The 12,181-nt window shown below is 40.0% G+C and overlaps 1 protein-coding gene across 1 annotated transcript; it reads left to right on the top strand.

Moving 5' to 3' along the window:
• Positions 1-2,502: 2,502 nt before the first annotated feature.
• LOC124674251 (serine/threonine-protein kinase svkA-like) lies at positions 2,503-11,950 on the top strand. The gene is made up of 20 exons (XM_047210291.1): positions 2,503-2,787; positions 4,899-4,955; positions 5,254-5,281; positions 5,381-5,503; positions 5,666-5,777; positions 6,770-6,807; positions 6,903-6,956; positions 8,360-8,428; positions 8,499-8,615; positions 8,728-8,796; positions 9,374-9,453; positions 9,577-9,708; positions 9,783-10,053; positions 10,131-10,223; positions 10,326-10,490; positions 10,575-10,699; positions 10,789-10,909; positions 11,193-11,317; positions 11,404-11,559; positions 11,644-11,950. Exons 1-20 carry the CDS (start codon positions 2,693-2,695, stop codon positions 11,681-11,683), a joined length of 2,070 nt encoding a protein of 689 aa, XP_047066247.1. The 5' UTR covers positions 2,503-2,692; the 3' UTR covers positions 11,684-11,950.
• The last annotated feature ends 231 nt before the right edge of the window (positions 11,951-12,181 follow it).

Raw genomic sequence — 12,181 nt, forward strand, 5'->3', positions numbered from 1 at the left:
TAGGTGATTGATGCACAAAAATCCATTTGTTATTTCCTCGGTGGTGATTGATGCACACAACCCATTAATTATTTACTCGGTTGAAATTATTCTTCGTGCTATAGAATCAAGATTGCAAGGCATCGGGCGACATTCAAGGATCATGAAACTTAAGGGTCATTGATGATTACTGTCCCATGTGCCTTGTGTGGCCTGTGTCTGAATTAATAGAAGAAAACTAAGAATCTTACCAATATTTCAGTCGTAAACAAATGGCAGGTGGATTTGCTTTTTTTTTTTGTTTTCTCCGAACCACTATGCTACGATATGTTTTCATGTTTTCATTTGTAAATTACATCCTATTATTTTGAATCCTATAATCCATTTTCAAGACAAAGATCATCCAAAGCTTACCAATATTTCAGCCCGCAAGTCCTCATGGTAATTGGCAAGCTATCGGTTTTTTTTTTACGTATTACAATGCCCAATTCTTTAGTCTTGTGTTTAAATATGCGATAATAATTTAAAATTTATGTTTTGATCACACCTGCTAGATGCGATCATGCAAGTCCTCATGGCAATCTAGCGGGCACTACGTGGAGGATGGAAATGATCAATGGATGTGTCATGGCCGAGGATATGGCATGCCCAAGCTGATGATCTGGCCATCGAGTTCACACCAAGGGTGGTTTGACGGCAAGATACCTCACCTAGACGCAAATGTTCGCAACAAAACACAAGTCAATGCACTAGTGGTGGTATGTGGATGGAGAGAGATACAAATGACATTTTGTACACTGATCTCGGTGTCCACGGATATCCGGCCAGCCGGCAAGGGTATGGAGGGATAGTTACATCGACGGGATTCATGGGGGGGGGGGGGGGATATCCGCCAACTCACAGGGTGGGCACATGCAGGGGCGGAGCTACGTTAGGGCCGACATGGGCCGTGGCCTGCCCACGATTTATCCCATCCTTCGCTATTCTTGTTGGCCGGACCAAGAAAGCTCTCGTTTCTGAAAAAAAAAACAGTGTTTTGGTGCAACCTGGCCCGCCCAGAAATATTGTTGTACCTCCGCCATTGGGAACATGTAGAGGATTCACTCTTTGGATATCCAACAGATACCCATATAACATGGGTGAAACTTGTAATATCTCTTCAGTTACCCACGATTCAACTCATCATTTATGCTATCTTTTGTTATATCTTTTCAATGCATGAACTGTTGTGTTGGAAACTTGTAATAAAAAAGCATTGGCTATGTTCCATGAGATTGAGATGAGATAATTATATATTTTGTGGTGTGATCGTGTGATTTTTTTTCATATTTTAAGTACTAAGTGGTTGGAATATTTGTTGTTGTGATATTCCTATTATTGCTGTTGAGATGCTCAATATAATTATCATATATTGCTATTATAATGTTACTAAAGTGTTCCTGGAACATTGTTATGTTGATGTACATAGTGCGTAAATCCATGGATATCTATAGATACCTGGCGGGTTTGGATATGGGGCGACATCCATGCTCATGGATACCTTCATGAGCACGGTAAAATGAGGTGAGATGAGATAGTGTAGTGTACCGGCATGGTCACTATGAAGTACCTTCCCTATGTATAGTCTTTTAAGTGGTATGTGAGTGTGGAACGACTTGTGTGGTGACAAAGGAGGAGAGAGGTATGTCATACTACACCTTGTCATCTCAGTGCAGGGATAGACGCCAGTGTTTCTTCGCATGTGTTTCTACACTCATATGCACACATAGTACATTTTGATTAATATCTTTGCATCTTAGTTTAAACCCTATACTCCAAGCAATGCATAAATCACATGAGATGGCGGAAAATGGAAACGACGTTCGTTGCGACATGGTAGTAAGTGTCATGTCATTTTTGTATGTAGTAACACACATGTATTTGCTAGGTTGCTTAAATTTGTAGCTTTCTGTCAAATTTCATTTCAAGCAAAGTATAATTTTTTTTAAAAAGTTGTGTCACTATATTTTTATACATTCAATTTTTAATGTGTCTTATGTTTAAATGTGTAAGAAATAAAAATTTAAGGAACCGTGACAACGCACGCACACCTGTTTGGTTAAGATTATCTCTAGGTTTTAGGCTTTGCTTATAAGCCACAATACCGAAATAAGTGCTTTTGTCTTTTGCTTTTTTGCTTTTAACTAGACATTATTGAATCATGTTGTAGACCAAAAGCTAAAATCAAAAACACTTAAGTTTTGTGATTCATAAGCCAAAAACTAAAAACTAAATTTAAGCTCAACCTAAAAAAACCTAGAAGGCATGCGCAAATCGAATCGAAAGGAAAAATTGTCAAAGGTGTTTGCCACCTTGTTGGGGCAGCAGATCCACGGGAGTGGGACATAGCATTATGCCGTCCCCACCATCCAGTAACCCTTCCTGTCTCTGACCTCGGGGCCCTACCTTCCAGCTCTTCCACGCGGCCCCACCACCTTGGCCACTCCAACTCGCCCGGCCAGATGAACAGACCAAACACCTGCACCAAATCTCGCGACATGTAAAAATGGCCCAAGCCGGAAGCAGCGAGCCGCCGACGACAGGGTAGGCGACACCCCCCGAATCAAGCCCTAGCCCCGGAGGAGGACCAATCCGGCGATCCCCTCTTCCCTCACCAACCCTAGCCCCGGCGGCGGCGGCGCCGGCGAGATCTCAGGGCGAGGGGCGGGGAAGGATGTCGGACTCCGCGTCGATGGCCGCTGCCACAGAGGCGCGCTTCAGCAACCGCGACCTCATCGGCCGCGGCTCCTTCGGCGACGTCTACAGAGGGTTGGTTCGCTGATCCCCGCTCACGAACACATAGTTTTTTTTTTGCCCTTCATCGCACGCAGAATTTTTAGCTGATATGTCTCGGCGGCAGCCGTCCATTTCGCGTTTGATCGGGCGGCATTGGGGACTCGTGCAGTTCATGTCGAATTGGGCGTCAGGGGGCAGGATTGTGGCGATTAAGTGGCCAATCTAGTGCCGCTCGTGGCGTTTTTCACTGATTTGGTCCTGTTAGTAAGGTGCCATTGGTGGTTTGTTTGGGATCTGCGTGGAAAGGATTCGTCGTAAATGCTGGGTGGGGGATTTAGGGGAAACAAGCAGTACTAATGGGGTCAATTTTGTGACTACATGAGATAGGCACACACATCTGTACTAATTTAGTTTGAGATAGCAGGGTGCCCGACAGCGATTCTATTGAATCTAGTGTGAGAATCTGTCCGTATTTTGAATATCATTCCCAGTTGCAGATTTGCTGAAGCTGGATCTCTTTTTCTTAGGAAGAAAATTTATACTTGTATGTTGGTAAAAGCTTGTTAATGATGTGTTATTGGCGATGAGCTCACAACTCAGTCACTCGCACAATACCACCGAATGCGGGTTTCTTGAGTTAGTAGTCAAGTGGCCGAAACAGTGGGGGTGTGCACTTATTTGTTCTGTATCTGATTATTGTAGTAGAAACAACAAAGTAAGCCACATGTTCGATAGCTCTACCCTGTGATGTATTTTTCTGTTTCATCGTCTCCTGTTCATTAAGCCAATAAGTGGTGATTGCACAACCAAGTGTTGTTTTGAAATACATAGTGTTCAAATGTTATGTTGATTGTCCTGAAATGATGATAGAGCTATTACAATCTAGGTTTTATCTGCATTGGACTGAAGCACATAAATTTGGCCTGTGGGAGACCATTGTTGTAGGAAATGCTTCTTCTTAGGTCGTCAGTAACTTAGTGAATATAGTAGCTGTCCGAAACTTGAGTTGGTCTAGTTTGTCAGAGTTTGCTATCCAGTCTAGTGCCAGTACGTTAAAGGATTGTACTGTTGTGTTACTTGTGTTATTCGTTTCACATATTATGCACATATAGGCCAACAGGTTATTTCCATAGAGGATATTTTCAAATATATCAGTAGACATTTGCTGAGCCATATGTCTAGTTTGTCAGAGTTTGCTATCCAGTCTAGTGCCAGTACGTTAAATGAGTGTACTGTTGTGTTACTTGTGTTATTCGCTTCGCATATTATGCACATAGAGGCCAACATGTTATTTCCATAGAGGATATTTTCAAATATGTAGACATTTGCTGAGCCATATGTACCCATGAGTTGCACATTTTCTGAAGCAGGGTCTCTTTTTTTGAGGAATAAAATTTATACTTATATGTTGGTAAAAGCTTGTTAATGATGTGTTATTGGCGATGAACTCACAACTCAGGCACTCGCACAATACCACTGAATGCGGGTTTCTTGAGTTAGTAGTCAAGTGGCAGAAACAGTGCGTGTGTGCACTGATTTGTTCTGTATCTGATTATTGTAGTAGAAACAACAAAGTAAGCCACATGTTCGATAGCTCTACCCTTCTGTGATGTATTTTTCTGTTTCATCATCCCCTGATCATTAAGCCAATTGAGTGGCGATTGCACAACTGAGTGTTTTTTCAAATACATAACAGTTATTTTGATTAGATGTCAAATATTACGTTGATTGTCCTGAAATGATGCTAGAGCTATTACAATCTAGGTTTTATCTGCATTGGACTGAAGCACATAAATTTGGCCTGTGGGAGACCATTGTTGTAGGAAATGCTTCTTCTTAGGTCGTCAGTAACTTAGTGAATATAGTAGCTGTCCGAAACTTGAGTTGGTCTAGTTTGTCAGAGTTTGCTATCCAGTCTAGTGCCAGTACGTTAAATGAGTGTACTGTTGTGTTACTTGTGTTATTCGTTTCTCATATTATGCACATAGAGTTCAACATGTTATTTCCATAGAGGATATTTTCAAATATATCAGTAGACATTGCTGAGCCATATGTAGCCCATGAGTTCTATTTCTAATCCTTTTCTTTTATTTGGGATGAAATAATTTAATGCTTATGGAATGTTTACTTGTGTTCATTCATAGGTTTGACAAAGAACTGAGCAAGGAGGTTGCAATCAAAGTTATTGATCTGGAAGAAGCGTGAGTCCTTAGCCTAAATTTCATTTTGAGTCTATGCTTCTTGAAGTAGCACATTAATTTTATCAGGATTTACACTATAATTACCCGTGTTATTGGTTGCATTATTTCCTGCTATTTAAACCATGTCTCTGTTTACTCTAGGACGTTTGTATTTTTCCGAAGTAACTTTTGCCATGAAAATGTGTTTGTTTTGTAATATAAAAAAATCTAGACTGAATGATAACCTTATTTCATATTGGTGACTGAATTCAAGATATTCATTCAACTTTTTAATATATTTTTAACCTATTCTATGCAGTGAGGATGATATTGAAGATATCCAAAAGGTTCTTCTAACTTATGAGTACTAGGTTATCATGGTATCAACTTATGGTGCAATTAATACAGAAAGTTCTTTTCCTAAAAGGATTCCTTTCATGTTGCAGGAGATATCCGTTTTGTCACAATGCCGGTGTCCATATATAACTGACTATTATGGTTCTTATCTTCATCAAACCAAACTGTGGATAGTAATGGAGTACATGGCTGGTGGTTCTGTTGCTGACCTAGTATGTTTTGTATATTCTGTATCTTGATTGACTGAACACAATACTTAACACCATGTAGATTGTAGATACATGTGTATTTGATGAATCATTGCAGTTTCATAATCAGTGCAAACTAGTTGATTCAAATTGTGATGTTGCTCCAACTTATATCTCCATATGTAGCTTCAAGCTGGCCCTCCTCTGGATGAAATATCTATTGCATGCATTCTAAGGGACTTATTACATGCAGTTGAATATCTGCATTCTGAAGGAAAGATTCACCGTGATATTAAAGGTCTTGATTACTCCTCTCCTTTAATGTTTTCTTTCTCAACTGCATTTGTATCACAACATTGACTACCGCTTTGAGAAAATGCCAATCTGGTAACCGCTAGAAGGCTAACTCCTAAGCAGCATCAATCTTCTGAGTACGTAAACTGGAACGATCCTACTACTAAGCTGTGTTTGCTTCCGGTGATCATGGGAAATTCGTCGAGGAACTCAAGATTCATCCTGTATGTTAGATCTCCCTTTGTAGTTGATAATCCATTCCCGCCTCTATTGTCGTGGATGGCATCACCACCGTAGCCTGCTCTAGCACCACTTTGTTTAACCTGCACTGGGAAGAACCATGTGAAACGGAATATATGAGCACCGAACAGCGTCCTCTTGTGATCCTCTGTATGTTTACCACTTAACCGTGAATCACAGATCGAACCCTACCTATCACTGTGTTCTCCTGTGTCCAATGGGCAAACAACCAATCATATTTGCGCTGTATCAAAGGCTGCTGGCAAGGACACAACTTCTCAAAGAGATCTTTTGGCAATCGAGAAACAGTTCCTACTCATGGGTCTTATCTCTATCCCATGATTTTGCACATACACGTATTACTCATGCATGAATTAGAAATGAAAGGGATAACCATATATAAGTATGCCTGTCACAAAGTTTTACCGGCCTTTGCGACCCATTCGTTTGCGTGTAAGTTAGAGCCTTTTGGTTCACTTGTTTTGCACATGTCAGAGAAAGGTGTTTGCCTGTTGTTCCTAAGGATTGAACACATCAGTGATGCATGTGATCTTACGGTTTTAAGTGCTTCTATAATTAATCCATTGTTTGTCATCCTTTAATTATTAATATGGACGCGGCGCTAGGAGTCAATTTTAGAATAAAGAAGGATGGCCTACTATGCAAGCATTATGGATTGATTAATACTGGCACATTGCGTTATTTAATACCAAGTATAACACAAATTTAATAAAAACATCATGTGACGTTTTGCAGCGGCCAATATCCTCTTGACTGAAGGTGGAGATGTGAAGGTATCACTTTTGTAGAGCATGTGGATTATCTATGTTTTGTAATGTTATTACTGTGTAGCATATAATATATTTCTAAAGTTCCGTGTACTCCATAGGTTGCAGACTTCGGTGTTTCTGCACAGCTGACTAAAACAATGTCTAGGAGAAAGGTACCGTCTTAACCATGATTATGTAATGTCATGTCCTCAGATGATTCAGTGTTTCTTCATGCATCAGTAACCTGTCGACTTCTTCTCAGCTACAGATATAATTGACTAGGCTGTATGTATAGTTGTTATACTAATAAATGGAAGTTTTGAAAAAGAGCGGTATTTACCGTAGTTGCACTCGGTATTTACCATAGTTGCACTCACCTGAATAATTCTTATTTTTGCATGTGTAAGTTGTCATCTCCCCAGCGTGGTGATTGGACCTTTGTTGACATTGTTAGTAGTCTGTCCTTCGTGGAGTGCATGTGGGCTGGCCTTTAATTGGATACAAATAGGGTACCTTGGTGGTAGTGCTACAGCCCTCTAACCAGCCATGCAAAGCAAAATACTGATTTCCACTGCTTCAGGAAACTGATAGCTGGCTGTTCATGGTGAACCGAGTAATAATGACCAATTATGACTTGTATGCATGTTGTTTTCCCTTTTAAACCATGTTGTATCGTTGTATGACTTGGTCAGTAGTCTTATTCGTAAACTGGTTTCACGGAGCAAATTGCCCAAATAGATGGTTCTGGACCCCAAACAGGCCTGTTTGCAATTCATGCTTAGATTGGCTTTACAACTTCATTGGAGTAAGGAACCTTGCTTGTGGCCTGAGGCTATGTTGCACTTCATGCGTTTATCCGAGTGATCTACAAACGACGGAAATCTCTCTTGCCTACCTCTATCTCGATGAGAGGAAACACAAGCTCTTTTTACCTGTTGGGTAATCATTCGATTAAGTCTTAAATGAGCCCATCTAAAGTTTGAGGAAAATGAACACATTTTTGTTCGTCGTCCTGGGCTGTATATCCTCTCAGAACTCTGGTCATTGAATCAAATTAGCCATCCCCTTTTTCATCAATAAAACAACTAATATTGCATGTTGTGTTGCTCTTCATTTTCCATTTACAATCACAATTAGTTATTATAATGGAATTCGAGCAGGAGAATGGTGGCCTACTCTTGGTAACATCTGGTGAGTGCGAAAGTGGGTGATTGGATCTCATTGGTCCGGGCAGGAGGGAAAAAATCAGCCTTATTTATGATTGTACATCTTACTTGACATGGATTTTGCTGTTAAGAGAGGCAGAAAGTAGGGAAGAAAGGGGAACACGTGGATGGTTCAGGGAAATAACACTAGTTATGTTTTCTATTTGTGCAACCACACATCTTTGCACCAACTGAGCGTGCACTAGATGAAAGTCCCTTTGACTGTAATGTTGTCGTTTAGCTTAATATAGGGAACTTGCTTCGTCCTTTGAATTATGTACAAGAAATGTGATTTGTTTTTCAGTTCACATAAATCAGATCAGAAGATAGCATGGTATGTTGCTAATGCCTAATGGCTTTCATTTGTCCAGACATTTGTCGGAACTCCCTTTTGGATGGCACCTGAGGTTATTCAAAATTCTGATGGGTACAATGAAAAGGTGCTTACACATTTGTTAAGCATTTTGCTTCTTACTGAACGTCGTTAAATAAGTTTGTGTCTCAATGCAGGCGGATATCTGGTCTTTAGGTATAACTGCTATAGAAATGGCAAAAGGTGAACCCCCTTTGGCAGATATTCATCCCATGAGAGTTCTTTTCATGATACCTCGTGAAAATCCTCCTCAGGTGTCATTTGAGTACTTTTTACAATATTATTTATTAACTTCATTGCATTTTGTTGAAGCTTTTGTTATTCACTTTTTGCGAGAACATAAGTGGTATATTTATTAACATGCAGCTTGATGACCATTTCTCTAAACCAATGAAGGAGTTTGTGTCACTATGCTTAAGGAAGAATCCAGCAGAGGTAATATTCTTGTTTCATTGTTCTAACAGTACAGAGAAGAACTTCCGCTGCACTTGTTTAGTAGAAAAGCTTCATATCCACAAAAACAAAGTTACCGAGAATTGTTCACACTCTTTGTTCTTTTGAACATATGCAGTGTCACACTTCTCTTTGTAATTTCCCATTATCCATTGCGACATCACTAGTTCTGTACTGGCCATTGATTTGGGAGTCCCACTAGGATAACTAACATCACAATATGCCACAAAGGGCTCCAATGCTGCCAGATGTAATTATAGAACAGGGGATGAAATGTGACCTAAGGATGCTTTGTGGAGAAATAGGGATAATACATAGGCTTTGTGAGTATTTTGTTGCAGGCAGTAGTAAATTTCGTACATAATTCTACGTAGATGTGTTGCCAATTTAGTTGCTATGCTGAACTTCAGAATAAGTTTTCTTTGTGAGTCCTTTGATCATCTTATTTGAGATTAATTAATAAGGTAATCATGCCTAAGATGGAAAGCCAGTCAATTTTATAGTCTGTGTCAACATTGCCATTTGCTTAATGTTTTTCCTTTATATTACATTCTCACAGAGGCCTAGTGCTAAGGAACTTCTTAAGCATCGTTTTATAAAAAATGCCAGAAAAACTCCAAAACTTCTAGAGAGAATAAGGTATGTGATATTCTTTTCTTATCTATGTTTTCGTCGTAAAACACATAGTTGTTTGATTGATAATTGAAGTGTATTGATATCTATATCATTTTCTTTGTGTGCCTCTATTACTGATATTGGCAGAGAGCGGCCAAAATTTTCCGTAAAAGGCAGTATCGATGCCACACAAAATGGTCACCCACAGATTGAAGAAGATGATTATGGAGGTACTATCAAGGTTGAGAGGAATACAAAACAAGCAGCTTCTCCCTCCAGGTATGTTTATTAAAATAGTTACTAATAAACTTTGTTTTGTGTTCGTGCGCCTGATTAATTTTCTCGTACTATAGTCAAGCAACAGTTAGGAAATCTGCTGGCTGGGATTTCCCTGAGAGATCGGAGGGCACAGGAACTGTTCGAGGTGGTTTAAGACCACCACAAATAACCTCCACCAAAGATGCTAGATTTGATACGTCTCATAATCCAAATACAATAAAACGTACAGCTGATCGAGAAAATCAGTGGAGAACATCTGGGACTGGATTTGAAGAATCACCCTCAGTAAACATGTCTAAAGAAGCTCAGACTGATCATGGAAGACTAGAACGTTCTACAGAAGAGGTAAGATCTTAATCAGAATCATGCAATCTGTAAATGGTTAATAGTTAATGCTGATTTTAACTGTGGGTTCTTGCCAGAATGACCAATCTGTAAGTGGGTCTGGAACTGTGGTGTTACGCTCTCCAAGAGCTTCTCAGGTTCACTCAGCAGCTCCTAACCACAATTCTAAGGTACATTAATACCAATTTTATTTCTTAATATTCGCAGTCCTACCTTGCCCTGAAAGTAAGACATAAAGTAAGCAGCAGCATCTGATCCGTCGTATTCATTAGCCTCCCAGCAGATTCTCCTCATATGAAGATATGTCTATCAGTGGGACAGTTGTTAGGAATCAAAGTGAAGAACCAGAAACTCCACGATCGTCAAGGTCAAGGCTTGGGATACAAGAAAAAACATCAAATGCTTCACTTGAGGATAGTGCTATTAACCTTGCGGAGGTAATGCACATGAATTTTTTTGTTGCCAAATTCTCGCTTGTATGGTCAATGCATAATTATAATGCACTTGAGAAATATATGCAGGCAAAGGCTGCTCTACAAGCTGGCTTCAGAAAGGGTAATGCTAGAGAAAGACCAGTTATCAACAAACATGAAAAGGAATCACATGAACCTAGATTTTCTGGGGTAAACAGTCATGAGGTTCGAAGGTATTTGAAGCTTAGTTTAAGCACTGTTTTGACTTGCTCCTGTGTTATTTATGTATCCTTCTTTAACAGAACTATGTTCTTTGTTCTAGTGAGAATGTTGACTCACAAAAAGGTCGCAAATCACGGCAGCCATCTGATGGGCAATCAGCTTCTCGAGCTTCTGTAGCTTCACCTGCACTCTCATCATTGATAAGCCCTTCTCTGAAAGAGGTAAAGTATATTAGGCATGTCCCTTCTTTCAATCTAAGTGGCTCGGTTATTGGCAAGGGTTATTGGAGTAGAGTGGTGAAAAACTAACTTTACGTTTGTATCTCTAAAATCCCATCAAGACCAGATGCGCTGTTCAACTCATTCACTGTTCTCCTACTAGCTGAACCGAATAGAAAGATAATCAAATCCCCAAAATAGTTTACTGTGCCCATTACTGCGATATTACAGTATTACCACTCCTGAAATGTCTCTCAACTTTGGACTGCTTGCTATCCCGTTGCAGACTACTGGTGACAAGTTTGAAGATCCAGTTGTCCACGCAGTCCTCAGTTCTCTGATGGATCTAGAACATGAGATGCCTGGATCGTGTGAGGCATTGGTTGGTAGATTACTACATCGGCTAGGGAGGTACGACCTTCACACTCCTTGTGTACACTTCCTTCCTTTTGTTCAATGTTCTCCAGGTTATTGTGCCTCATGATACCTCTCTGCAGCTCGAAAGATTCGTCGTTGCAAAGTCTGCATGAGACAGCAGTGTCGATTTTTACAAAGAAACCCGAGCCTGAGCCTGTAAGCAACAAGAAACCAGTTAGTGCGCCACCATTGGCTGCTCCTACCGTAAGCCCTCTGGCGAGGTTCCTTCTTACGAGGTTGGTTTAGAGGCACATTTTCTCCCATCTTGATATACACCCGAAACACACAGGGAGGTGATAGTTGTGTTGTCATTGGTGCAGGTGGCAGAACCAGGTTTCCCAAGACCTTAACTCCGTTTGATCCAGTCAATCCAGAATTCTTCCGCGTTCTGATTCAGTGTATAATTGATGCTGAGTGTACATAACTCTTTTATCTTTAGAAACCCTCTTTCTGGTAGATGTTCTCAGCGGCTTATGCCGCCATCTGTTTGTTTGATTTGTTGTGTTGGTACTTGGACAACATATTTCCTGCCCATTTTCGAATGTAACTGCTACCGACATAGTACATGTATGACATCAGAGACATGAATACCATATCCAACAAAATCTTGCAAGTTATACCTGAAAATTTTGTGAACTTTTCCATTTGAGGTGGCACAAAACTTTTGATTTTTTTTTTTTTTGTCTATTAATAGATGTTGGAAGATTTGTCGAAATTTAGATGTATCTATATACTAAAAGGTGTGTAGATACATTCGTATTTGGACAAACTTTTTACACCTAAAAATAGACAGAGGTCTACATGAGTATTCATTGGGATTGAATACCATATCCAGGAGGATTTTCTTGTGAAGTTGTT

This window comes from Lolium rigidum, chromosome 7 (genome assembly GCF_022539505.1).
Source record: "Lolium rigidum isolate FL_2022 chromosome 7, APGP_CSIRO_Lrig_0.1, whole genome shotgun sequence".
In the NCBI taxonomy this organism is placed as follows: Eukaryota; Viridiplantae; Streptophyta; class Magnoliopsida; order Poales; family Poaceae; genus Lolium; species Lolium rigidum.